At 43.6% G+C, this 27,514-nt stretch overlaps 1 protein-coding gene across 7 annotated transcripts in view; it reads left to right on the forward strand.

The window, feature by feature from the left end:
• ZNF423 (zinc finger protein 423) overlaps positions 1-27,514 on the forward strand; it is a 330,190-nt gene that overhangs the window by 149,546 nt on the left and 153,130 nt on the right. For all 7 annotated transcript variants that reach the window (XM_070760210.1, XM_070760211.1, XM_070760214.1 and 4 more), the window contains 2 exons: positions 3,078-6,301; positions 17,045-17,129. In XM_070760210.1, the coding sequence (XP_070616311.1) occupies positions 3,078-6,301; positions 17,045-17,129 (3,309 nt within the window). The remainder of the gene's footprint in view (positions 1-3,077; positions 6,302-17,044; positions 17,130-27,514) is intronic.

Here is a 27,514-nt window from a genome sequence, read left to right on the forward strand (position 1 = left end):
CTTTCCTAACAGTGCTTACTCATTGATTAAACCTATATGGCACTTAGCACTGAAACTTGTATACTGCTTCACAGTGTTTCACAGCCTTCTTTAAGCGGTTTACAGAATCAGCATATTGCCTCCAACAGTTTCTGTCCTCATTTTACACACCTTGGATGAATGGAAGGCTAAGTCAACCTTGAGTTGGTCAGGATCGAACTGCTGGCATTGGGCAGAGTCAACCCGCAATACTGCATTCTAGCCACTGGGCCACCAAGGAAGGAAGGAAGGAAGGAAGGATGGAAGGATGGAAGGATGGAAGGATGGAAGGATGGAAGGATGGAAGGAAGGAAGGATGGAAGGAAGGAAGGATGGAAGGAAGGAAGGAAGGATGGATGGAAGGATGGAAGGAAAGAAGGAAGGAAGGATGGAAGGAAGGAAGGATGGAAGGAAGGATGGAAGGATGGAAGGAAGGAAGGATTGAAGGATGGAAGGAAGGATGGAAGGAAGGAAGGAAGGAAGGAAGGAAGATCAACAGTTCTTAGACTTGTATACCCCTTCACAGTGTTTACAGAGTCAGCATATTTCCCCCAGGCTTTTTTTATACTTTGTTTTATGTTTGGTATGAATGTGCTGTTTGGTTTTTTAAAAAAAATAATGATAGGGTTTTATATGTTTTTTAATATTAGATTTGTTCCACTACTATATTATTTTTATTACTGTTGTGAGTCTTCGGAGAGGGGCGACATACAAATCTAATTAATAATAATAATAATAATAATAATAATAATAATAATAATAATAATAATAATAATAATAATAATAATAATATTGCCCCCAACAATCTGGGTCCCCATTTTACTCTACTTTGGAAGGATGGAGCACACAGAGAAGCAAAATGCAGCTACCAAGATACCATAAATGACCATCAGCTCCATTGACTTTTAGCAACGGGCTTTCAAAGCACCCAAAAGATCTGAATTTAATGACCTTTTGGGTTTGGTGCTCCTGATACTTTCTTGTCCCACCAGGTCCACTTCTGCTGAGCGTCTATGAAACAGCAGCATTGGATCAAAGGGTTTGGGCCTCCCCTTGGTAGAGGGGGTGGGGCTCCTAAGAGAAGGTTATTTTGAAGCAAAGAGCAAAGTATATGAAGTGGCTGAAGAAGTTTAGTGGCTATGAAATGGATTGCAAACAGCTGGTTGCAACCATACATGGCGCCATGGTGGCACGGTGGTTAGAATGCAGCATTGCAGTCCGACTCTGCCCACATCCTGAAGTTCGATCCTGATGGTTTCAAGGTTGGCTCATCCTTCCGAGGTCAGTCAAATGAGGACCCAGATTGTCGGGGGGCGATATGCTGCCTCTGTAAAACTGCGCAGAGAGGGCTATAAAGTGGTATATAAGTCTAAGTGCTCTGATACTCTGCAGAGCAGAAATAATTAGAAGAGCTGAGCAAGGATCCGTATCGTCCTTGTGCATTTGTGAACAGTATTATTATTATTATTATTATTATTATTATTATTATTATTATTATTATTATTATTATTTATTGGATTTGTATGCCACCCCTCTCCGCAGACTCGGGGCGGCTAACAACAGCAGTAAAACAGTACAACAAAATCTAATACTAAAAAACAGTTAAAAACAGTTAAAAACCCATTATATAAAAACCAATCATACATACAAACATACCATACACAAATTGTGAAGGCCTAGGGGGAAAGTGTATCTTAGTTCCCCCATGCCTGGTGGCAGAGGTGGGTTTTAAGCAGCTTACGAAAGGCAAGGAGGGTGGGGGCAATTCTAATCTCTGGGGGGGAGTTTGGTTCCAGAGGGTTGGGGCTGCCACAGAGAAGGCTCTTCCTCTGGGTCCCGCCAAGCAACATTGTTTGGTTGACGGGACCCGGAGAAGACCCACTCTGTGGGACCTAATTGGTCGCTTGGATTCGTGCAGCAATGCAGACACGAGAAAGAATAAAGCAGTTGCGGTGATCGATGGGTGGATTGGGGCAGGAAAGTGCAGCTGCATAGAGTCAGCTATCCTTTACGTTCGATTGATTCCAGTCAAACCCCGTTTTCCTTTCTTTTGAAACGATCCGCATAAATCCAACCTGGCTAATTCGAGCCTGCGTCCCAATCAAATCCAGTATATGGCAAAATTCCCCACCTTCCCTCTCCACCCCACCCCACCCCAATCCAACAGATTCCCAGGCGCCACGTTGTTGGAAAAGCTTGCCATCTCCGGCTTCTGCCCGACTGGCTGCCATCTCACTGCAGAGTTGGCAGACACACAAGGGCGCGAGGTTGGCACTGCAGCCCGGCTGCCTCCCGGCGCGGAGAGATGGAGCACCTTTAAAGTTAGATGCGTCAGTTTAAGAAGTTGCCTCTCTCCAGCTTGCAAAAATAAAACGAAACTCCCCGTTCTCTGCGGGTTGAAGGAAAGTCACTGTCTGCCTCTTTCTAATCGGACCGAACGGGCTGTTTCTATCCAATATGATTTGAAATCCGTTCCGACTTATATCTTCGGGGGGGGGGGATAACGCACCAAGCTTTGCGTTCCAGCACTTAAATGCAGCAGCCAGAGCAGTTTTTAAAAATGTTTGTTGCTTTCTCTTTCTTTGACTGACTGTTTATTGCTTGGCAATGGAGTAGACAGGTGTTAAACCTGCTTTGGGAGAGAGGGGGGAGAGAGACAGGGATGGGCAAAGGGGGGCGGAGAGAAATGGCTTTGCCTTCCTAGTGATCTCGTGCAACTGGAAGTAGAAACTGTTTTTCTGTTTTCTTTTTTTAAAGAGAGAGTTTTTTGCAAAGGGGGATGGCGTGGAATTTCCTTTCTTTTGCCTTCTACTCAAATATCCCTTTAAGCTGTTGCGTTGTTGGTTCTTGGGGTTTTTTTCCTCCTTCTCTTCAGCAGTGAATTTTCTGTTTCCTTCCTTTCTCACCCTCCCAACTCTGTTTTTTCCCCCTCCCTCCCTCCCTCCCACCGCCGGTGGTAGCAGAAGGGCCATAGTGTTGTGGAACGGCTGGGCTTTGTCCCTGTTTTCACAGATGCACTGGGAATTGTTTGTAATCTCCGTTCTGCTTTCCCATTACAGATGGCGAAGACGACCCGCAACTCTCCTGGGTAACCTCGTCTCCCTCCAGCAAAGACGTTGCATCACCCACTCAGATGATAGGAGATGGGTGTGATCTCGGCATCGGAGAGGAGGAAGGGGGGACCGGCCTGCCCTATCCCTGCCAGTTCTGCGATAAGTCCTTCATTCGCCTGAGCTACCTTAAAAGGCACGAGCAGATCCACAGCGACAAGCTGCCGTTCAAATGTACCTACTGCAGCCGGCTTTTCAAGCACAAGAGGAGCCGAGACCGGCACATTAAGCTGCACACGGGGGACAAGAAGTACCACTGCCACGAATGCGAGGCCGCCTTCTCCCGCAGCGACCACCTCAAGATCCACCTGAAGACCCACAGCTCGAGCAAGCCCTTCAAGTGCACCGTCTGCAAGAGAGGGTTCTCTTCCACCAGCTCCCTGCAAAGCCACATGCAAGCCCACAAGAAGAATAAGGAGCATCTGGCCAAGAGCGAGAAGGAGGGCAAGAAGGACGACTTCATGTGCGACTACTGCGAGGAGACTTTCAGCCAGACCGAAGAGCTGGAGAAGCACGTCATGACCCGCCACCCTCAATTATCCGAAAAGGCTGACTTGCAGTGCATCCATTGTCCAGAGGTCTTTGCCGATGAAAATTCTCTCCTCTCCCACATCCACCAAGCTCATGCCAACAAAAAACACAAGTGTCCCATGTGTCCGGAGCAGTTCTCTTCGGTGGAAGAAGTTTATTGCCACTTAGATAGCCATCGACAGCCTGATTCCAGCAACCACAGCATCAGCCCAGATCCCGTCTTGGGTAGCGTGGCCTCCATGAGTAGCGCCACGCCGGATTCCAGCGCATCGTTAGAACGGGGCTCCACGCCTGACTCGACCTTGAAACCTTTGAGGGGGCAGAAGAAAATGAGATCGTTGGAAAGGGAAGAAGGACAAGCTTGGTCAAAGGTAGCCTACAGCTGCCCTTATTGCACCAAGCGTGACTTCAACAGTCTCGCCGTTTTGGAGATCCACCTGAAGACCATCCATACGGATAAACCTCAGCAAAACCACACATGCCAGATTTGCCTTGAATCCATGCCTACCTTATACAACCTGAACGAACACTTGCGGAAAGTCCATAAAAACCATGCCTATCCGATGATGCAGTTCAGCAACATCTCCGCTTTCCACTGCAACTATTGCCCGGAGATGTTTACTGATATCAACAGCCTTCAGGAACACATCCGTGTCGCCCATTGTGGGCCGGGAGCCACAACTCAAGATGGCAACAACGCCTTCTTTTGCAACCAGTGTTCCATGGGCTTCCTCACCGAAGCTTCTCTGACTGAGCACATCCAGCAAACCCACTGCAACATCGGGAACTCAAAGTTGGATTCCCCCGTAGTTCAGCCATCTCAGTCTTTTATGGAAGTTTACTCCTGTCCGTATTGCACGAACTCGCCCATTTTTGGCTCGATTCTCAAGCTAACGAAACATATTAAAGAAAACCACAAGAACATTCCACTGGCGCACAATAAGAAGTCCAAAGGTGAACAGAGCCCGGTGTCTTCGGATGTTGAAGTTTCTTCTCCCAAAAGACAACGGCTTTCCGCGAGCGTCCATTCTGTCTCCAATGGGGAATACCCGTGTAATCAATGCGAGCTGAAGTTCTCCAACTTCGAGAGCTTCCAGACCCATTTGAAGTTGCACTTAGAGTTGCTGTTGAGGAAGCAGTCGTGTCCTCAGTGCAAAGAAGACTTTGACTCCCAGGACTCTCTCCTGCAGCATCTCACCATCCATTACATGACGACCTCTACGCATTACGTCTGCGAGAGCTGCGACAAGCAATTTTCGTCGGTGGACGATCTCCAGAAGCATCTCCTGGACATGCACACGTTTGTCTTGTACCACTGCACCCTGTGTCAAGAGGTTTTCGACTCCAAAGTATCCATCCAAGTGCACCTGGCGGTCAAGCACAGCAATGAGAAAAAAATGTACCGCTGCACGGCCTGTAACTGGGACTTCCGGAAGGAGGCGGACCTCCAGATACACGTGAAGCACAGCCATTTGGGGAACCCTGCCAAGTCGCACAAGTGCATCTTTTGTGGGGAGACCTTCAGCACCGAGGTGGAGCTGCAGTGCCACATCACGACCCACAGCAAAAAGTACAACTGCAAGTTCTGCAGCAAGGCGTTCCATGCCATCATCCTGCTCGAGAAGCATTTGCGAGAGAAGCATTGTGTCTTCGATGCGGCCGCTGAGAATGGCACGGCCAACGGCATGACGCCGGCCGGCAAGAAGGCTGAGTCGACAGACATCCCCAACATGCTGATCAAAAACCCAGATACGTCCAATAGCCACGAAGCCAGCGAGGATGACATCGACGCCTCCGAACCGATGTACGGTTGCGACATCTGTGGAGCTGCGTACACGATGGAAGTCCTGCTGCAGAACCATCGTTTGCGGGATCACAACATCCGGCCTGGGGAGGATGATTGTTCCCGGAAGAAAGCGGAGTTCATCAAAGGGAGCCACAAATGTAATATCTGCTCAAGGACCTTTTTCTCGGAGAACGGTCTCCGGGAACACATGCAGACCCATCGAGGTCCAGCGAAGCACTACATGTGCCCCATTTGTGGGGAGCGCTTCCCATCGCTCCTGACCTTAACGGAACATAAAGTCACTCACAGCAAGAGCTTGGACACGGGCACGTGTCGGATCTGCAAAATGCCCCTGCAGAGCGAAGAGGATTTCATCGAGCACTGCCAGATGCATCCCGACCTTAGGAATTCCCTCACCGGGTTCCGTTGTGTTGTGTGCATGCAAACGGTCACCTCGACTCTGGAGCTGAAAATCCACGGAACGTTCCATATGCAGAAATTGGCAGGGAGCTCGGCCGCGTCATCACCCAACGGCCAAGCTTTGCAGAAACTCTACAAGTGCGCTCTGTGCTTGAAAGACTTCAGAAACAAGCAAGACTTGGTGAAACTGGATGTTAACGGTCTACCGTATGGACTGTGCGCTGCTTGCATGGCTCGGAGCACCAACGGACAGTCCTTAGGCCTTACGGTACCGGACATTAGCGAAAGACCTTGCGGTAGCCTGAGATGTCCTGAGTGTAGTGTCAAATTTGAAAGTGCCGAAGAGCTAGAGAGCCACCTCCAGCTGGATCACCGAGACCTGACGCCTGAAACCAGTGGCCAAAAGAAGGGTGCACAGACATCCCCCATTCCCAGAGTAAGTACCGCCATAAGTTTTCATAGCTATCGCTACAAATGGATCAGTGCAAATCTGTATTCTGTTCAAAACTTTGACGGGTTTGAAATGTATACAGGGGGTTGTTGATTAACGACCACTTATTCAGGGACCGCTCAAAACACACAATTGTGCTAAATGAGTGGTATTACAATTTGGTCTTGGAAGTTCCAGCAGTCACAACGGTGCCCCAATCATGTGATCCCGATGTGGGTGCTTAGCAATTGGCTCAGATTTTTGACCCCTACAACATCCTCCAGTCACCTGATTCTCATTTGCAACTTTCCCTACTGGCTTTCCACAAGCAAAGTCAGTGGGGAAGCCTGCTGGAAGTCAGAAGTAATGATCATTGTGATTCTTATTTACTTACTTACTTACTTACTTACTTACTTACTTACTTACTTACTTACTTACTTACTTACTTACTTACTTACTTACTTACTTACTTACTTACTTACTTATTCAAATTCTATGCCACCCAATTTATTTATTGGACTTACATGCCAATCCCGAAGGACTCAGGGCGGCTTACAACAGTACAAATTACAAAACAATAAAAAGAAGTCAAATATAAATCTAAACTATAAAACATTAATTAAAAGCCTTAATAACCTAACCCGTCAACATGCAAACATAACTTTCATACAATTTTGGCCATGATAGTTGTTAATTCATGGCCCCCAGGCGTGCCGGCAAAAACTAGGTCTTACGAAAAGCCAATAGGGTGGAGCAGTACAGACATTGGGGGTAGTTGGTTCCATAGAGCTGGGGCAGCAATAGAGAAGGCCCTCCCCTGCGGCCCCACCAATCTGCACTGCTTAGTCGATGGGACCTGGAGGAGGCCAACTCTGTGTGCTCTTATAGGACTCTTGGTGGTAGGCAGCAAGAGACGGTTCCATAAATAGTCTGGCCCTGAACCATGTAGGGCTTTATAGGCGGTAACCAACACCTTGAATGTTGCTGAATGACCTATTATGATTCGCTTAGCAGCAGCTGGGAGAAGCTTCTGGAACTGCTATCACTGAGTGATGTGGTCATGTGACATTGCAGTTTGCAACCACATCGTATAGTGTTGGAAATTCCAGCTCTGGTCATTAAGCAAGGATTACCTGTACTTGCCTCTGTACTGAAAATGTCTTTATGTACATCTGGCTTTTCCAAAGCCCATTAGAGTCGGTGCATAAACTTCTGTTTATATGAGAGTTCTGTGTGAAACTGGGTAACATTTTGGATTGGAGTACATCCTTCATAAGAGTCATTATTCTTAAAAACTTGAATATGCAAAAACAAAGCATCATAAGTTTTATTTTTCTGGGTTTTTTTTTCTTTTAAGGATAAACCTTGATTTTTAAATCATGGCAGGGGTGATAATTTTTGGATAAGTCGTGTGACTTCATTTACAGATTGGATCTTTTGTTGGAAATAAAGATTGTTTTGCAGTTAAGTGATAACGAAGCGCTGTATACCCTAAAAATATTTGTGTAAAGCCTTAATCCACCGAAGCTAATTCTAGGCAGAGTTGGAAAAATGTTTAAAAATGGCTTCATCTGCCTGAAAATTATTGGATGGGGGAGAAATGCATCTCTTACTGATACAGTGGTACCTCTACTTAAGAACGCCTCTACTTAAGAACCTTTCTAGATAAGAATCGGGTGCTCAACATTTTTTGCCTCTACTGTACTTAAAAACCATTTTCTACTTAAGAACCCAAGCCAGGAAAAATTGAATTATGGGTGTGGGCACTCAGGCACGTGCGAAAGCATGCACCCACGCTCTTTCAGCCCCCGAGGGAAAGAAAGGTTCACCATCATTGTTTTAGGGTTTTAGAATGGGTTTTAGAGCAGTTAATCCTATGAATTGGATCTTAGAAATTTATTGTACGCTGTTTTCTCTGATACGTTGTGAGCCGCCTCGAGTCCTCAGAGAGAGGCAGCATACAAATCAAATAGGTAAGTAGGTAGGTGGATAGATAGATAGACGATAGAACGATAGATAGAACGATAGATAGAACGATAGATAGATAGATAGAAAGAAAGAAAGATAGATAGATAGATAGATAGATAGAAAGAAAGATAGATAGATAGATTAGATAGATAGAAAGATGGATAGATAGATAGAAAGAATAGATAGATAGATAGAAAGAAAGAAAGAAAGAAAGATAGATAGAAAGAAAGAAAGATAGATAGATAGATAGATAGATAGAAAGAAAGATAGATAGAAAGAAAGATAGAGAGAAAGATAGATAGATAGATAGAAAGATAGATAGATGATAGAAAGATAGATAGATAGATAGATAGATAGAAAGATAGATAGATAGAAAGAAAGAAAGATAGAAAGAAAGAAAGATAGATAGATAGATAGATAGATAGATAGAAAGAAAGATAGATAGATAGATAGATAGAAAGATAGATAGATGATAGAAAGACAGATAGATAGATAGAAAGAAAAGTAGATAGATAGATAGATAGATAGATAGAAAGATAGATAGATAGATAGATAGATAGATGATAGAACGATAGATAGAAAGAAAGAAAGATAGATAGATAGAAAGAAAGATAGATGATAGAAAGAAAGAAAGAAAGATAGATAGATTGATAGAAAGATAGATAGATAGATGATAGAAAGATAGATAGATAGAAAGAAAGAAAAATAGATAGATAGAAAGAAAGATAGATAGATAGATAGATAGATGATAGAAAGAAAGATAGATATATAGATAGATAGATAGATAAATAGATGATAGATAGATAGATAGATAGATAGATAGATAGATAGATAGATAGATAGATAGATAGATAGATAGAATCTCCATTCCCTCCCCATTCTGGGACTAGCTAGAGGTTGTATTTGCTGGTTCAGTGAACTACTTAATATTTCCTCTACCGGTTCTCCAGAACCTGCTGAATTCCACCCCGCCTCCAAGGTCCTTTCCAACCCTGTTATTCTGGCCCAATGCTTATCCAAGGTTCTTTCTCCTCATTTGAGTCTGAACTCTCCTGACAAACCAACTTCCTTGTGATGAAGCTGGGAGCAGTCACCCAGGAAGCTTTTTGCCAGCGAGGGCAATATGTTGGGTTCAAAGGACTGAAGGAAGGGGGGGAGGGGGCTTTTGAAACAATCCTAAGATAAAGCTCCTTTTTCCCCCTTTGTTTCATGCCACGCTTTGGTGCCGTGCTCCCTGGAGGTCAAATGAATCAGTGACTAGACCGGTCTCCAGCTGTGATATACGTCGAATTCTGCAGAGAATAAAATACAGAATGGAAACACCTCTCCCTTCAGTAGGAAAAACCCTTGGGCTTTCGTCATCCCGAACTACTTATTATCCCAGTCCTCTGTCTTTTCTATTTTTTTCCCCTTTCTTTCTCGATTTTGCACTTTGCCCTCCGCCTTTTAAAGAACAGGCTCAGCTTTTGTGTCAGGCTAATTCTACTTTTGTGTGGTTGCACATACACACAAGTGGCTGCAGTATTTCAAACTCTCGCTGCAGTTTTTAAAAACTATTCTTCTGGCTACGTCAGTCGTCACGAGTGGAAATAGACGCTGTCCCCTTCGTACCTAATTTTAACTCTCTCTCTCTCTTCAAGAAGCGTTTCCAAGTTTTGTCTTTTCTCTGGAGAGACTTTAAGTTCCTCAACAAAGTAAATGTGTTGAATGGCATCCCAAGAGACCAGGTTTTTAAAAAATTATTATTATTCCTGTGGAATATAATGTAAAAAAATAAATAAATCAGAATTCAGGTTTGTGCCAAATTACAATTTATAGTTATAGAAACATAGAAACATAGAAGTCTGACGGCAGTAAAAGACCTCATGGTTCATCTAGTCTGCCCTTATACTATTTCCTGTATTTTATCTTAGGATGGATCTATGTTTATCCCAGGCATGTTTAAATTCAGTTTCTGTGGATTTATCTACCATGTCTGCTGGAGGTTTGTTCCAAGCATCTACTACTCTTTCAGTAAAATAATATTTTCTCATGTTGCTTCTGATCTTTCCCCCAACTAACTTCAGATTGTGTCCCCTTGTTCTTGTGTTCACTTTCCTATTAAAAACACTTCTCTTCTGAACCTTCTTTCAATACAAGAAGGAAGAGAACTTCTTCCTGGATCACACATGATATTAAGGCATAGTTTGCCTCATCTTAACATAGAAACATAGAAGACTGACGGCAGAAAAAGATCTGGTCCATCTAGTCTGCCCTTATACTATTTTCTGTATTTTAGGATAGATCTATGTTTATCCCAGGCATGTTTAAATTCAGTTACTGTCTGTGGATTTATCTACCACGTCTGCTGGAAGTTTGTTCCAAGGATCTACTACTCTTTCAGTAAAATAATATTTTCTCATGTTGCTTTTGATCTTTTCCCCAACTAACTTCAGATTGTGTCCCCTTGTTCTTGTGTTCATTTTCCTATTAAAAACACTTCCCTCCTGTCCACATCTGAAAATCATGAAGGTTAGAAACATAGAAACATAGAATATTGACGGAAGAAAAGACCTCATGGTCCATCTAGTCTGCCCATATACTATTTAGTTAGTTAGTTAGTTAGTTAGTTAGTTAGTTAGTTAGTTAGTTAGTTAGTTAGTTAGTTTATTAGATCTGTATGCTGCCCCTCTCTGAAGACTCGGGGCGGCTCAGAGCATAACAGTAATACAATACATTACAAATCTAATAATAATTAAAAAAATTAAATCCATTTAAGAAGGCATTAATAACATAATAAAACCCCTAACTATGCAGTCATACACATTCAACCTAATCTATCATACACTAAGGCCAAAAACATAATAAAAAAGGGGGAAAGATTGTAATTATTGCCCCTATTTACCAAAGGTATTGGCGTATATCGGTGGTTCTCAAGTTTTCTAATGCTGTGATGGCTTAATACATTTCCTCATGATGTGATGACACCCAACCATAAGTCTAGCGCCAATTCTCCCAACAGAGCTTTAAGCTGATTGGCAGGAAGGTCAGAGGGAAACCCCCACTATAAATGCCTGATTGGTCGGATTGTAAAAATATGTTCCACTGTGCCACCCCGGCTCTAATCTGGGAGTTAAAGTCCACATATCTGAAAATCATTAAGGTTAGAAACATAGAAACATAGAATATCGATGGCAGAAAAAGACCTCATGGTCCATCTAGTCTGCCCTTATACTATTTCCCGTATTTTATCTTAGGATGGATATATGTTTATCCCAGGCATGTTTAAATTCAGTGACTGTGGATTTACCAACCACGTCTGCTGGATGTTTGTTCCAAGCAACTACTACTCTTTCAGCAAAATAATATTTTCTCACGCTACTTCTAACCTTTCCCCCAACTAACCTCAGGTTGTGTCCCCTTGTTCTTGTGTTCATTGAGGTTAGGAAACTGCTTTGGAAGGATGCAAAATGTCAAAAAGATTTCCGTTAAAATTGGCAGCGTCCAAGTTAGGAACTCAATAATTCTTATCCCCATCCTTGTAGAAGTCACTTTCTAACTACACATACGCAGTGTGTGTGTGTGTGTATATTTCTGAATAAGACTGCTTGCAAGTCAGCTCAAAGATTTAAGCAGATTTCCGAATTATAGGTAGGGGCCCATGAGTGCTCATAGCATTTTTCAGAGAACAGTAAATTGCCCCAGAAGTGGAGTAAAGACGCTGAGACATATTGTGGATTAAATAAGGGTCATTTTATTAAATTAACATACATTTAAATAATGTAACTTTAAATGCGTAAATTTAAATATTTAAATTCAACATAACTAAGGACCTGCAGCGGCCAAAACTAACGGGGCGGAAATTCCTACCAGAAACTTCCTTGGCAACATTGGGCAAAAACTCCTTGCTGAACCAGGTGAAGGTAGCCGCCTTCACCTGGATCCAAGCCACGCCCCTTCATCATGTGGGAGGAGTTGACCCTCCAATCCCCGTGGGAAATTGGATCCGGTGATTCCCATGGACATCCTCTCTCCAAAACCCGACGTTGTTCCAACCTCTAGTTCCTGGAGAGAGGCGGTCCATCACCCTTTAAAGGATGCCCAAAGGAGCATGCGCAGTCGCTTCTAATTGCCCATTTCCGCCCCTAACCTGCCAAACCCCAGTGACCAAAGGGAGGCCTATACTGACATCTAAGTGCGCCGCACCCCCTAACCAATCCAGTCCGCACCGTCAGTGTGGAATAGGCGAAAAAACGGCCGCCTCTAAAGGGGAGGCCGCAAAAAATTCCTATTCGGCCCCGAGGCGACCTCCTTAGGACACACTGTTAATAGCGGAGGGTGGGCGAGTGTTCACTTCCAGCAGCAAGAATGCAAGGAGGAGGTCCTGTTCGGATCGCCCTTAAATAGGGCGATCCAGGACCTCCCCCAGCGACCAGCAGGCGGTACGCCGACCTGGCACGCTGCCAAAAGCCGAACGTGCGGGGTTTTTTGGAACCCGGAAGTTCGGGGCTCCGTAGAGCCGCCCGCAGCGTCCCCCTGCTGCGGGGGCAATTTCGGCCGGCGGTTTAAGCCGCTGGTTGGACATTTGCAGCAGTTTATTATAGAGTTACATAGAAGATAGCTGGGGAAGTTAAATTGAACAACACTGTTCTCTGTTTTCTAATCTCTTGTTGATTTGCAGTACAACAGGTAAAGTGTAGTTTTTACACAGCCGGTCTTGTAGGTGAAATGACATTACTACTCTATAATTCTTGACCAGTTCTTCTTTCCTTTTGTTCCAAGATCATTATTGATTTTTGCTCCCTTTTACACAGAGCCTAACAGTGGAGGATTAGGGAAAAAAGGTATAGTCAGAGAAAAGCTATGTTGAGATTACGTGAAAAACAGTAAGAGTACATGTTTCGATTAAATACAAGCCTTTTCTTGGTATCTCAACTCAGAAGGGGGGAAAAAGGTAGAAGTGCTGGATTCCAGGGCTACGGTACTAACCAGTGCCTCTCAGAAACCTAGCAACCGAGACTTAGAAAAATCTCAAAGTATTGTAAAAGTAAACACTGGGTGGGAAAGTATTATGGTAAAGAAGCTTTTGAGAAACAACTATAGCTAAGAAGATGAGATAATTTTGTTTGATTTGGTGATTCTCTTGTAATGACTTGTGAAGACACACCCTGGAAAAGAGTGTGGGGTCTTCCTTCCTTCCTTCCTTCCTTCCTTCCTTCCTTCCTTCCTTCCTTCCTTCCTTCCTTCCTCCCTCCCTCCCTCCCTCCCTTCTGGCCTTCTCCCACTCCTTCCCTCCCTCTCTTCTTCTTCCTCCCTCCTCTTCTTTCCTTCTTCCCTCCCTCCCTTCCTTCCTGCCTTTCCCATCCCTCCCTCCTTCCCTCCCTCTCCTCTTCTTCCTTCCTTCCTTCCTTCTTCCTTTACTCCCTCCCTCCCTGTCCTTTTCTTCCTTCCTCCCTCCCTCCTTCCTTCCTTCCTTCTTCCCTCCTGCCTCTCTTCTTCTTTCCTTCTCCCCTCCCTTCCTCTCTCCCTTTCCTCCCTCGGTCTCTCGGTCCCTTCCCCCACCCTCCATCTACTCTTCTTCTTTCCTTCTTCCCTCCCTCCCTCCCTGTCCTTTTCTTCCTCCCTCCCTCCTGTCTCCTTCCTTCCCTCTTCTCTTTTTCCTCCCTCCCTCCCTCCTCTCTTCTTCTTTCCTTCTTCCATCCCTCTCTCACTCCCTTTCCTCCCTCCCTTCCACCCTTCCTGCCTTCCCCCTCCCTCCCTCCGTTGTTCTCCTCTTCTTCCTTCCTTCTTCCCTTACTCCCTCCCTGTCCTTTTCTTCCTCCCTCCCTCCTCTCTCCTTCCTTCCTCCCTCCCTCCCTTCTGGCCTTCTCCAACTCCTTCCCTCCCTCTCTTCTTCTTCCTCCCTCCCTCTTCTTCTTCCCTCCCTCCCTTCCTGCCTTCCACAACCCTCCCTCCTTCCCTCCCTCTCCTCTTCTTCTTTCCTTCTCCCCTTACTCCCTCCCTCCCTGTCCTTTTCTTCCTCCCTCCCTCTTGTCTCCTTCCTTCCCTCTTCTCTTCTTCCTCCCTCCCTCCTCTCTTCTTCTTTCTTTCTTCCCTCCCTCTCTCTCTCCCTTTCCTCCCTCCCTCCCACCCTTCCTTCCTGCCTTCCCCCTCCCTCCGTTGTTCTCTTCTTCCTTCCTTCCTTCTTCCCTTACTCCCTCCCTCCCTGTCCTTTTCTTCTTCCCTCCCTCCCTCCCCTCTCTTTCCTTCCTTTCTTTTCCCCCCTTCCTTCTTTCTTCTCCTCCCTCCCTCCTACCCTCCCACATTTATTTCCTCCATCCTTTGAAAGTCATAAGTGTAAAATCTAGTTGTAAGTCTCCCTTTTAAAAAACCCTGTTACAACTTCAAAGGTTTTTCAAAAAGAATGGCTGCAACTGAAGGACTACCTGTATGAATCCCTGCACCAGACAGACAGCAAGCTCTTTTCCCTGACATTGCTTCCAAACAGTCAGACTTTCTGCTGCTCGGTTTGGTAATGTAAAGTGACTTCTTCTGCAAGGAATAAAAATAGAAGGAAATTTTAGCAACCGGCTACTAATGGACTTCGCCTTCTGACGTGATTGCTTTAAATTTTAATACTGATGCTAATCATTCCTAGACATTTTGACCTTGTGTCATGGCTAAGAAGGTACAACCTTGCCACTTTTAAATACAAACCTCTTGTCGGATTGAATAAAACAAGCTTCAACTTCTATAGCCTGGCACAAGAAATGCATAATAAATGAGAAAAAGGGGGGAAAGAATAAAGAGGGACGAGAAAAAAACCAAGACATGTTTCATTATAGATGGCTGGCATTTTCCAGAATTCATATTTTTACTTTCAAAGGGAAGTATGCAATCACATTCCCCTTATTTAAAGACGAAAAACATTTTATTGCAAGGAATAAAACATTTGGAACACAAAGAAAGATGCATCAAGATCAATTGGTGTTAATTTTTTTTTTAAAAAAGAAGAGTTTTAAAGGTATTTTGGAGCAGAATGGATAATATATTAATGTTGATTTGATAAAGCTGCTCTTGCATTCGCATTGAAATCAAAGTTGAATCACTGGACTCTGGATGGCTTTTTTGAATGGTGAACTCCCATCTTAATGCTTTCCAGAAGTCATGCGAGCTTTAAAGATACACAGCCGTTCAAACTTTCAAAATAAATCTAGAAACATCTCACTGATGGATTATTTCTGCTCCTAGAAAATGAGATGCTTGGAACAAACTTCAAGCAGACGTGGTAGATAAATCCACAGTAACTGAATTGAAACATGCCTGGGATACACACAGATCCATCCTAAGATAAAATACAGGAAATAGTATAAGGGCAGACTAGATGGACCAGGAGGTCTTTTTCTGCTGTCAATCTTCTATGTTTCTATGATCCTGGATGCTGGGCTTTCTTGAAAGAAGCAAACAGATTAACAACAAGATTAAGAACAATAGATGGAAACAATCAAGACAATCAATCTAGAAATAAAGAGAACTTTCCTGATAGAACAATTAAATTGTTCCTGTGTCAGGACCAACAGGTTTACTGGAAGTTCAGAAACAAAACTCCAGTAGGTCCATTGGGCTGTTTTTCACCTTGCCCAGACTTCCAAACTCTTGGTAAGCCCATTGGGCCATTTTTCACCTTGCCCAGACTTCAGGAAAGCCTTGTGAAGCCCGGAGAGAGTGAAAAATGGCCCAACGGCCCAACTGAGACGGCTCTACCATTTCCGGACTTATGGTAAGCTTGTTATGCCTGGTTTTTGCCATTCACAAGCTCTGGAAGCTTTCAGGAAGTCTGGGGAGGATAAAAACGGCCACCCACCTGCCCTCTTGGAATGCCAAAAATCATCTGGCCACCATGTACCACCCATGCCACAGGTTTGCCATCATGCGCAAAGTCATTTGCCATTCCAGATGAATGACTGCCCAATCTCTGTTTAAAAGCCCCTAGTGATGGAGAACTCAGAACCTCTGAAGCCAAATCAATCAATTAATAATAATAATTTATTAGATTTGTATGCCGCCCCTCTCTGAAGACTCGGAGCGGCTCACAACAGTAATAAACAGTGTACAAATCCAATACTTAAAAACATCTAAAACCCATATCATTAAAAACCATACAACTCAGTCATACCATTCATAAACCATAATAGCCTGGGAATCTCTCAATTTCCCCATGCCTGGCGACCAAGATAGGTCTTCAATAACTTATGAAAGGCAAGGAGGGTGGGGCCAGTTCTAATCTCTGGGGGGAGTTGATTCCAGAGGGCCGGGGCCGCCACAGAGAAGGCTCTTCCCCTGTGGCCCGCCAGACGACATTGTTTAGTCGACAGGACCCGGAGAAGGCCAACTCTGTGGGACCTTGTCGGCCGCTGGGATTCGTGCGGCAGAAGACAGTCCCGTAGGCATTCTGGTGCAATGCCATGTAGGGCTTTATAGGTCATTACCAACACTTTGAATTGTGACCGGAAACTAATCGGCAGCCAATGCAGGCCACGGAGTGTTGGAGAGACGTGGGCGAATCTAGAAAGCCTCACAATTGCTCTCGCGGCTGCGTTCTGCACGATCTGATTTCAGGAAATTTCTCCTTAGTTCTAAGTTGCTTCCTTCCTTGTTTAGTTTTCAACCATTGTTTTAGTCCATTCGATTAAGACAAAGCAGTTATATGGACCATTTCAGAAAGCCATAAAATAACCTCTGCGTTAACAGTAGACCACCAAGAATTCTACCACAGCAATAAAGATGATTTGCCTTATATTTCTTTCTTTCTTTCTTAAACAGAAGAAGACCTACCAGTGTATCAAGTGCCAGATGACTTTTGAAAATGAAAGAGAGATACAGATCCACGTTGCAAATCATATGATTGGTAAGAAGTCCTTAGCCTTGCTTCCTTGGGCTTAATCTTTGTCTTAACCTTCATACTTAGCATGTTATTCTGTGATTCTTTGATGACGATTGGACAGTGTCTGCTTAGGTGTGATTTAGATGGACCATTTGGTATGGTTAGTCTTTCTCTATAACTTATTCTCTATCGGCTGAAATCTCTGTGGTTGAAACAGTTGCAGTCCAAATAATTTGAAGTAATGTCGGCAAATACTGGTATTATTGTCGTTATTGGAAGTTCTAGATCAGTGATTTTCAACCTTTCTTGAGCCGCGGCACATTTTTTACATTTACGAAACCCTGGGGCACATTGAGCGGGAGGGGGCTGCTAAAAAAAGTTTGGACAAAAAATCCTCTCTCTCTCTTTCTCCCTTTCGTTCTATTTGTCTCTCCCTCCCTCTTTCTCCCTCTTTCTTCCTTCCTCTCTTTTTTGCTCTCTTTCTCTCTCCCTCCCTCCCTCTATGTCTTTCACTCTCTCCTTCCCTCCCTCTTTTTCTTTCTCTCTCTTGTTTTCTCTCTCTCTTGTTCTTTCTCTCTCACTCATTCACTCTTTCTCTCTCTCTTTCTTTCTTTCTTTCTCTCTCTCTTGCTTTCTTTCTCTCTTGCTTTCTTTCTCTCTCTGAGCTTCGCGGCACACCTGACCATGTCTCGCGGCACACTAGTGTGCCACGGCACACTGGTTGAAAAACACTGTTCTAGATTATGGAGGTTGCAATTACACACACATAACAGAAGACTCTGGCTTGGGGAAATTTGAAATTGATACCGAAAAGAATATCCAACCATAGAAGAATTAAGACAGCTAAACTTTAAATTGTGACAGATGGTTTTTGAAGCATTACATGAAAATGAACATATTTCTGGACTCCACAATTGACTGTGTTAATTAATTATGGATACATTACAGACTCTAAATCTCAATTCGGTATTCTTTAATTAAATCATGTTTCACATTGTTGTTCCTTTGAAATGGACAGTGGTGAGGGCTCTGCGTTGAGCATAGTGGAATGGCCTTTTGATGCTCTCTAGGTTTATGAGACTACAATACCCATCATCCCAAGAGGACTTTTAGAACAGTTAGGAGTTATATATAATCTCAATGTACTAGAAAGCCCCAAATTGGGAAAGGCTAACTTAAGTGTGAAGGAAATATAAAATTTAAATACCTTGGCTGGAGTCCAGGATCTAATAGCATTGCTGTCTTATTTTCTAGATGTTATCTTTACCTACTGGTCTTTTCTTCAAACTGGTGTTGGACAGACCTTTTGCAAAATAAATGGAAAAAAGACCCATGATAGATGGCAATTTTGGGGAATTGCAATCTCAACGTCTCCAAAATATTACAGGGCCCTAGCAAACATTTGAACTTAAGAGAAACCCTAAGATCTTCCTATTTTCCTAAACTTTCTTGGTACTCTTAAACGGTCTACACCGAGGCTACCCTTGAAAATCTATCTATCTATCTATCTATCTATCTATCTATCTATCTATCTATCTATCTATCTATCATCTCCCTATCTCCCTACCTACCTATCTACATACCTCTCTCCCTCCCTCTCTACCTACCTACCTCCCTGTCTACCTACCTACCTACCTTTCTCTCTCTCTCTCTCCCTCCCTACCTACCTATCTACCTATCTACATCTACCTACCTACCTACCTATCTATCTATCTATCTATCTATCTATCTATCTATCTATCACCTACCTCCCTACCTTTCTACCTCCCTACCTCCCTACCTCCCCACCTCTCTCCCCACCTCCCTCCCTCTCTACCTACCTACCTACCTATCATCTATCTATCTATCTATCTATCTATCTATCTATCTATCTATCTATCTATCCTATCTATCTATCTATCTATCTATCTATCTATCTATCTATCTATCTATCTATCTATCTATCTATCATCTCCCTCCCTCTGTCCCTCCCTATCTACCTATCTACCTATCTACATCTACCTATCTACCTACCTACCTATCTATCTATCTATCTATCATCTACCTACCTACCTTTCTACCTCCCTACCTCCCCACCTCTCTCCTCACCTCCCTCCCTCCCTCCCTCTCTACCTACCTACCTACCTATCATCTATCTATCTATCTATCTATCTATCTATCTATCTATCTATCTATCTATCTATCTATCTACCTACCTACAGCCAGACAGACAGATGGAAAGGTTGCTTTGGATATGATATAATAATTCACCACCTTGAGTTTTTTGTAGAAAAGCAATACAGTTGGGATACAAATCAATAAATGAACATAACCTGTATTATTCAGGAACAGGGATTTACAGGCTTTATATTCCTTCCTTTTTAGTGCAGTCCTTCTGCAACAAAGTTGGTTTTGTAGAATATTGGTGCACCTTTCTTTGCTCTCTTTGTGTATGTGTTTGCATCATTTCTATAGGAGCACATACGATCAAATGCTACGTTGCTTTGTTCCCTTGATGGCCCTGGGAATAAAGCATAATTTTCCTTAATATATTCGGTCACGTTTTTTTTAAAAAAAAATTTTACCCTTGCTTTTCTTTCATTTAGTAGTTGAATACAGGAAAGCATTTTTTTGCGGACATTTTTTTGCGGCTATCGTGTCAACATTTCCGCGTCGCCTGATGCCTTCGTAATTAGCTGTCATCTCAACGTCCTGTTGCTTTTGCGCCTTTTAAACCACGTTAAAAATTCCTTTCAGCCTCCTAAATCAATTTCCATAGGTGCCTGTGATGAGCCCCCTGTAAACATTTCCAAGTGTTTAGCCCTTTTTAATACATTTCCAAACATTTGCATGCGAAGGTAGGAAAAGGAAGCAATGGAATGAAACACCTTTTCTGTAATCGGGTGTGAGTGGAGTTAACGTGAGGTTGAATATCCATCAACATCTGCTAATTAATGTGGCACCCTCTCTCCTTAAAGTTTGCACACTAGGCAGGCATGTGTGCAAACTGTAATTATAAAGGCAGTGTGAACTTTTCTTCCAATCTGCTGCCTTAGACCTTTTTAATTAGATAATTGAGACTCTTATCAGTTGAGCCTGGAAATAACGGTTGACATTTGACCGCATGACCAGACTTCAATCTTATGATCTTTTCTGTGATGGTTGTTAAGTGAAAACCACAGTCATTAAATTAACATTGCAGTCACTAAGTGAAACCATTGTTAGCTATGGGCAGGTGTTTTTTTTTTTGCCAGAAATTGGAAGGAAATTTATTTATTTATTTATTTATTCATTCATTCATTCATTCATTCATTCATTCATTCATTCATTTATTCATTCATTTATTCATTCATTCATTCGATTTTTATGCCGCCCTTCTCCTTAGACTCAGGGCGGCTTACAACGTGTTAGCAATAGCATTTTTTAACAGAGCCAGCCTATTGCCCCCACAATCCGGGTCCTCATTTTACCCACCTCGGAAGGATGGAAGGCTGAGTCAACCTTGAGCCGGTGATGAGATTTGAACCGCTGACCTAGAGATCTACAGTCAGCTTCAAGTGGCCTGCAGTACAGCACTCTACCTGCTGCGCCACTCCGGCTCAAATGCCAAAAACTGCCATAAATTGTAGTCACAGGACCACGGGGCACTGCAAAGGGTGATGAATAGGAGCCACGGTGGCGCACTGGTTAGAATGCAGTACTGCAGGCTACTTCTGCTGATCACCAGCTGCCAGCAGTTTGGCAGTTCGAATCTCAGCAGCTCAAGGTTGACTCAGCCTTCCATCCTTCCGAGGTGGGTAAATTGAGTACCCAGATTGTTGGGGGCAATATGCTGACTTTGTAAATGGCTTAGAGAGGGCGGTAAAGCACTATGAAGCAGTACTGTATTGAAGTCTAAATGCAATTGTTAAATAATAATAATAATTATTATTATTACAGTATTATAATTTATTAGATTTGTATGCCGCCCCTCTCCGAAGACTCGGGGCGGCTCACAACAGTAATAACAACAGTATAGCAATGGGACACATCTAATAATAAAAAATATATAACCCCCCCAACAATTAAAAACCATACAGCACATACATACCAAACGTAAAATATAAAAAAAGCCTGGGGGAAATGTCTCAGTTCCCCCACGCTTGACGACGGAGATGGGTTTTAAGGAGTTTGCAAAAGGCAAGGAGGGTGGGGGCAATCCTAATCTCTGGGTGGAGTTGATTCCAGAGGGTCGGGGCCGCCACAGAGAAGGCTCTTCCCCTGGGTCCCACCAGACGACATTGTTTAGTCAACAGGACCTGGAGAAGGCCAACTCTGTGGGACCTAACCGGTCGCTGGGATACATGCGGCAGAAGGCGGTCTCGGAGATATTCTGCTCCGTGTGTGCAGTATTTATCTGGGGCCTGTTTGTGGCTTTTTAGGTGTGTTGAAGGCTGGCTTTTCAGTCATTAGCTGTCATTTGTTTGCGCTGCCAATTCCTCTAAGTATTTGATAGGCTGGTGGTAAGTCAGGTGACACTTCTGTTGACAGACAAAGGGCCTGTTTTCCAGGCTTCAATCACATCCCTGGCTGCTTTTGTGCCTACTCGTCCAACAATGTTAGTAGTTGGAAATTTGAAAGTGTGTCCTTGTTCATTGCAGTGTGAGGCTACCAATGAATTTGGGTCTCCTCGTCCAATGTCCTGCTTGTGTTTTTGCAATCTGGTGGTGAGCCTCTGTCCTACATCATTAGGAGGACACCTATATAAGGTGACTTTTGGTGGGACAGCTTCTCCCACCACAGAGAAAAAGGAAGTGCTTTATTCGCTCTGGGCAGTCCAGAGCCTATAAAGCGCTTCCTTTCTCTGGGCGCTGGGAGAGGGAATTTATTTTATTTTATTTATTTATTTATTAGATTTGCATACCGCCCCACTCCGAAGACTCGGGGTGGCTAACAACAATAAAGAAGACAATGCAAACAAATCTAATATTAAAAAAATAATCTAAAAGAAACCCCAATTTAAGAGACCAATCATACAAACAGAGGTGGGTTTTAAGGAGCTTGCGAAAGGCAAGGAGGGTGGGGGCAACTCTGATATCTTGGGGGAGCTGGTTCCAGAGGTTCGGGGCTGCCACAGAGAAGGCTCTTCTCCTGGGTCCCGCCAAATGACATTGTTTAATCGACGGGACCCGGAGAAGGCCAACTCTGTGGGACCTAACCGGTCGCTGGGATTCGTGCGGCAGAAGGCGGTCCCGGAGATAAATAAACATCTCCCACTGCCAACAGAAAGGAAGCGCTTTATTCACTCTGGATGGCTCAAGAATCAAGAAAGCCACCCCGTCAATGGTGGCCTGCTTTAGCAATGTTAAAATCTGGTCACCTTCCACATATATCCCGGGACACGTATTGTTATCGGCCTGACACATATGTTCAACTTCATTTGTGTTGTGCCTGATCTTCAAAACCACATCCCAAGTAGCTTTTTGAGCAGTCCACCACAATTTTGAACGGTCACTAAATGACCAGTCATAAGTCAAAGACTACCTGTAGACCATATTTGGAAAGGAAAGCGTATGAGGGCTTGGAGCGACTGAGAAGAACACTGAATAAAAACCACCCTGTCTACTTTTGCTTTTTCATCAACCATATGGTCCGAATCCTCCTGGGATTATAGCACTTCACAATATAGCAGAGAAGAAGGCGCTCTTCAGCATTTTCCTATGTAAATCAATCGGAGATTACACAAACGTCACAAAAGGCTTGTCCTGAAGGGGAAGAACCCTTATGTCCTTGATGGGATGAGTTCTTACAGGCAGATAGTTTTTGCCCGGGATGTACATTCTCTTCTTCCACCCAAGCAACATCAGGAAACTTTGGGGAGAACTTCAGTTTCTGCCAAATTAAAGCAAATTTGTAAAATCACTCACTGGATCTTCATATTGAGCAGGGGTGTCAAACTTGTGGCCCGCATCCTGTCCATGGGGTACTTAGATCGGGATCTAATGGTCAAATAATAATAATAATAATAATAATAATAATAATAATAATAATAATGTTGACTCAGCCTTCCATCCTTCCGAGGTGGGTAAAATGAGGACCCAGATTGTGGGGGCAATAGCCTAGCTCTGTTAAAAAAGTGCTATTGCTAGCATGTTGTAAGCCGCCCTGAGTCTAAGGAGAACGGCGGCATAAAAATCGAATAAATAAATAATAAATAAATAAATAATAGTACGGGGAAAGATCAAAAGCAACGTGAGAAAATATTATTTCACTGAAAGAGTAGTAGATCCTTGGAACAAACTTCCAGCAGACGTGGTTGGTAAATCCACAGTAACTGAATTTAAACATGCCTGGGATAAACATATATCCATTGTAAGATGAAATACAGGAAATAGTATAAGGGCAGACTAGATGGACCATGAGGTCTTTTTCTGCCATCAGTCTTCTATGATAATAATAATAATAATAATAATAATAATAATAATAATAATAATAAGTGCTTGGGAAGTGCCCGACTGGTGATGAATACGAAATCCAGCATAGTGATCTCATTTGCTGTGTTGTATTGAAATAATAATAATAATAATAATAATAATAATAACAACAACAACAACAACAACAATAACAAAACAAAAACAACAATTCAATTCAATTCAATTTATTAGATTTGTATGCCTCCCCTGTCCGAAGCCTCGGAGCGGCTCACAACAATAAAAACAGTATAACAATGGAACAAATCTAATAATGAAATTACATTAAAAAAACCCAACAATTTAAAAACCATACAACACATACATACCAAACATAAAATATAAGAAAGCCTGGGGGAGATGTCTTAATTCCCCCATGCCTGGCGATATAGGTGGGTCTTGAGTAACTTGCGAAAGACAAGGAGGGTGGGGGCCATTCTAATCTCCGGGGGGAGTTGATTCCAGAGGGCCGGGGCCGCCATATAGAAGGCTCTTCCCCTGGGGCCCGCCAAATGACATTGTTTGGTCGATGGGACCCGGAGAAGGCCAACTCTGTGGGACCTTATCAGCCGCTGGGATTCGTGTAATAATAATAATAATAATAATAATAATAATAATAATAATAATAATAATAATAATAATAATAATATTTATTAGATTTGTATGCCGTGCCTCTCCGGAGACTCGGAGCAGCTCACAACAACAATAAACAGTGTACAAATCCAAAACAATTAAAAACCCTTGTCATTAAAATAGTCACACAACCCAATCAAACCATACATAAATCGTAGAAGCTAGGAGGTATATCAATTTCCCCATGCCTGGCGACATAGGTGGGTTTTCAACCTTGCGAAAGGCGAGGAGGGTGGGGGCAGTTCTAATCTCCGGGGGGGGAGTTGATTCCAGAGGGCTGGGGCCGCCACAGAGAAGGCTCTTCCTTCCACAAATCCAACCACAACACCCTGGGTCCTGCCAGATGGCATTGCTTAGTCGACGGGACCCAGAGAAGGCCAACTCTGTGGGACCTAATCGGCCCCTGGGATTCGTGCGGCAGAAGACGGTCCTGAAGATATACTGGCCCGATGCCATGAAGGGCTTTATAGGTCATGACCAACACTTTGAATTGTGTCCGGAAACTGATCGGCAGCCAGTGCAGGCCGCGGAGTGTTGACGAGACATGGGCATATCTAGGAAAGCCCATGATTGCTCTCGTGACCACATTCTGCACGATCTGAAGAGACAGTTTAGCCTGCAGAAGTAATAAGTGTGTGGCAAGCAGCTCAGAAGGAACGCTCTCAAGTTTCTTGGACTATAAAGGCCACCCCAGAGGGGTGGGGTGTTGTACAGATGTTTTATGACTGTGAAGAGACTCGAAACTTATGACACGTTTGATCCCTCCCTCAGGCTAAGCCTGGTCGTCTCCTACATGGTGCATTCTACTCCCTGACCAGCTCCTACGCCAAACCAGTAGAAAAATTTTGATTTTTTTTTTCTTCTTTTTTTCCCTTCTGGGCTCTGGGTATGTTTTTCCTATTGCAATAAATGAGGTTGAATGTACATAATTTTAAAAGAGCTGTGCATGTGTATACATACACATACAGTTTATATAGTAAATAATGTATATTTTTGTGTGCCTGTGTGCGATATGTATGTACACATATGGCATATATACATAGAATTAAATACTATACTTTGAATGTTCAATAATAGTAAATAGATGGGGAAATTGTATCTCTTTATTGATTGATTGATTGATTGATTGATTGATTGATTGGATTTGTATGCCACCCCTCTCCGGAGACTCGGAACAGCTAACAGCAGTAACAAGACAGCATATAATAATAATCCAATACTAAAAACAATTTAAAACCCATTATAATAAAAACCAAACAGACATACAGACATACCATGCATAAAATTGTAAAGGCCTAGGGGGAAAAGGTATCTCAATTCCCCCATGCCTGGTGGCAGAGGTGGGTTTTAAGTAGCTTACGAAAGGCAAGGAGGGTGGGGGCAATTCTAATCTCTGGGGGGAGTTGGTTCCAGAGGGCCGGGGCCTTTGAGGCGAAGAGAGGCCAGGTACCCTCCTAATCCTAACCCCCAACCCCTTTTATGTGAGTGATGACAAGTTGGCCACCTTTAAGCCAGTCACATGACCTTTAAGCCACCCCCCGGTCACATGATCATCAAGCCACTCCCACAAAATAAGCCACGCCCACAGTGTGGTAGTAAATTTTTTCCCAGCCCTTCACCCATTCTACTTCTCATGACTGTTTGAACTACCTAGAAGGACAGAGAGAGAGAAAGAAAGAGAAACCTCCTTGATAGCCGTAGCGCTTCTCGGTTATTTATTTATTTATTTACTTATTTATTTATTTATTTTTTGGATTTGTATGCTGCCCCTCTCCGGAGACTCGGGGCAGCTAACAGCGACAATAAAACAGTGTACAATAGTAATTTGGTATTAGAAATTTCCTTATAGCGGTGCAAAATCCTAGCCTAGCCTTTTAAAAACTCAGCCTCTTTTAAGGATGGAGAGTCAAGATTTATCATGTCGTTAACATCCTATTTTTTTTTTAAAAAAAATTATTATTAAATTGTTACATTTAAGCAAGAGGAAGCGACAAACCCCAAAAAAATAATTATCGTTTGGGATGCTAGTTATAGAGCCAAATTTATATTGTAGTTTTAAATCTCTGGGTGTCAATTTAGTGTATTGTCTTTAATTAAAGGTCAACGGAAATTGAACTGCGAGCCTCAGGGAGCCTGTAAAACTGGCCTACGAAGCTACAAGGCTGCCCATTAGGAAGGGTCTTTTACAGAAGATTGTATTCGATGGCCACGGAACCTGTTAACTTGCAAGTTATAGACGTATAACGTTACTCCCGATTTAGAATGTGGACGATCAACATTCTTGGGACTTTCTTCCTTTCAATTCTTCTTGGTGATTTTCCCCCTTCCTCCTCCCACCTCTCCTGTTCTAGCAGAAAGCGTTTGCTTGGATCGGGAGTATGTAAAGTTTGCCTTGTTGTTAGGGATTTGGTTGGGGTCGTTGCCTTTTAATTTAATGGCGCAAAGGTTGATCCAAGGATCGGGGAAAAAGAACTTGCGGTGATCTAAATCGACGTTACAGCACTGGAAATGTGGATTTGGTTGTTGGAAAGGGGTCGGCATTTTGGAACACTTTGGAAGGTCCAGTGCAAAGGGGATCTTCCTTCCTTCCTTCCTTCCTTCTTCCTTCCCTTCCTTCCCGTCCTTCCTTCCACTCTCCTTCCTTTCTCCCTCTTTCCCTTCCTTCCTTCCTTCATTTCTTCCTTCTTTCTTTTCTTCCTCCCTCCCTCCTTTCTCCCTCCTCTCCTCCCTTCCTTCCTTGCTTCCCTCCCTCTCTCCTTTCTCCCTTCTTCCCTTCCTTCCTTCCTTCTTCCCTTCCTTCCTTCTTCCCTTCCTTCCCTTCCTTCCTTTCACTCTCTTTCCTTTCTCCCTCTTTCCCTTCCTTCCTCCATTTCTTCCTTCTTTCTTTTCTTCCTCCCTCCCTCCTTTCTCCCTCCTCTCCTTCCTTCCTTCCCTCCCTCTCTCCTTTCTCCCTCCCTCCTTCCCTTCCTTTCTTCCTTCTTCCCTTCCTTCCTTCCCTCCCTCCCTATCTCTATTCACTATCTATCTCCTCCCTCCATCTTTCTACCTTCCTTCCATCTCCCTATTCACTCCCACTCTCTATCCCCTCCTTCTCTCCATCTCCCTCCCTCCTTTCCTATCTACTTACCTACCTCTATCCATTTTCCTCCCTCCCTCCCTCTTCCTTCCTTTCTCCCTCCTTCCTTTCCTTCCTTCCCTCCCTCCCCTCCCTCTATTCACCTTCACCCATTTCTCTGTCTCCCTTCCTTCCATCTCTCTCTCTCTCCGTTTTCCTCCCTCCGTCTGAACGGTGAGGGCACAGGGTTCCCTTTAAACGGCCAGGATGGAGGAGGGGATACAGGGCGCTTA

The sequence above is a fragment of the Erythrolamprus reginae genome, chromosome 9 (assembly GCF_031021105.1).
Source record: "Erythrolamprus reginae isolate rEryReg1 chromosome 9, rEryReg1.hap1, whole genome shotgun sequence".
NCBI classification, from domain to species: Eukaryota; Metazoa; Chordata; class Lepidosauria; order Squamata; family Dipsadidae; genus Erythrolamprus; species Erythrolamprus reginae.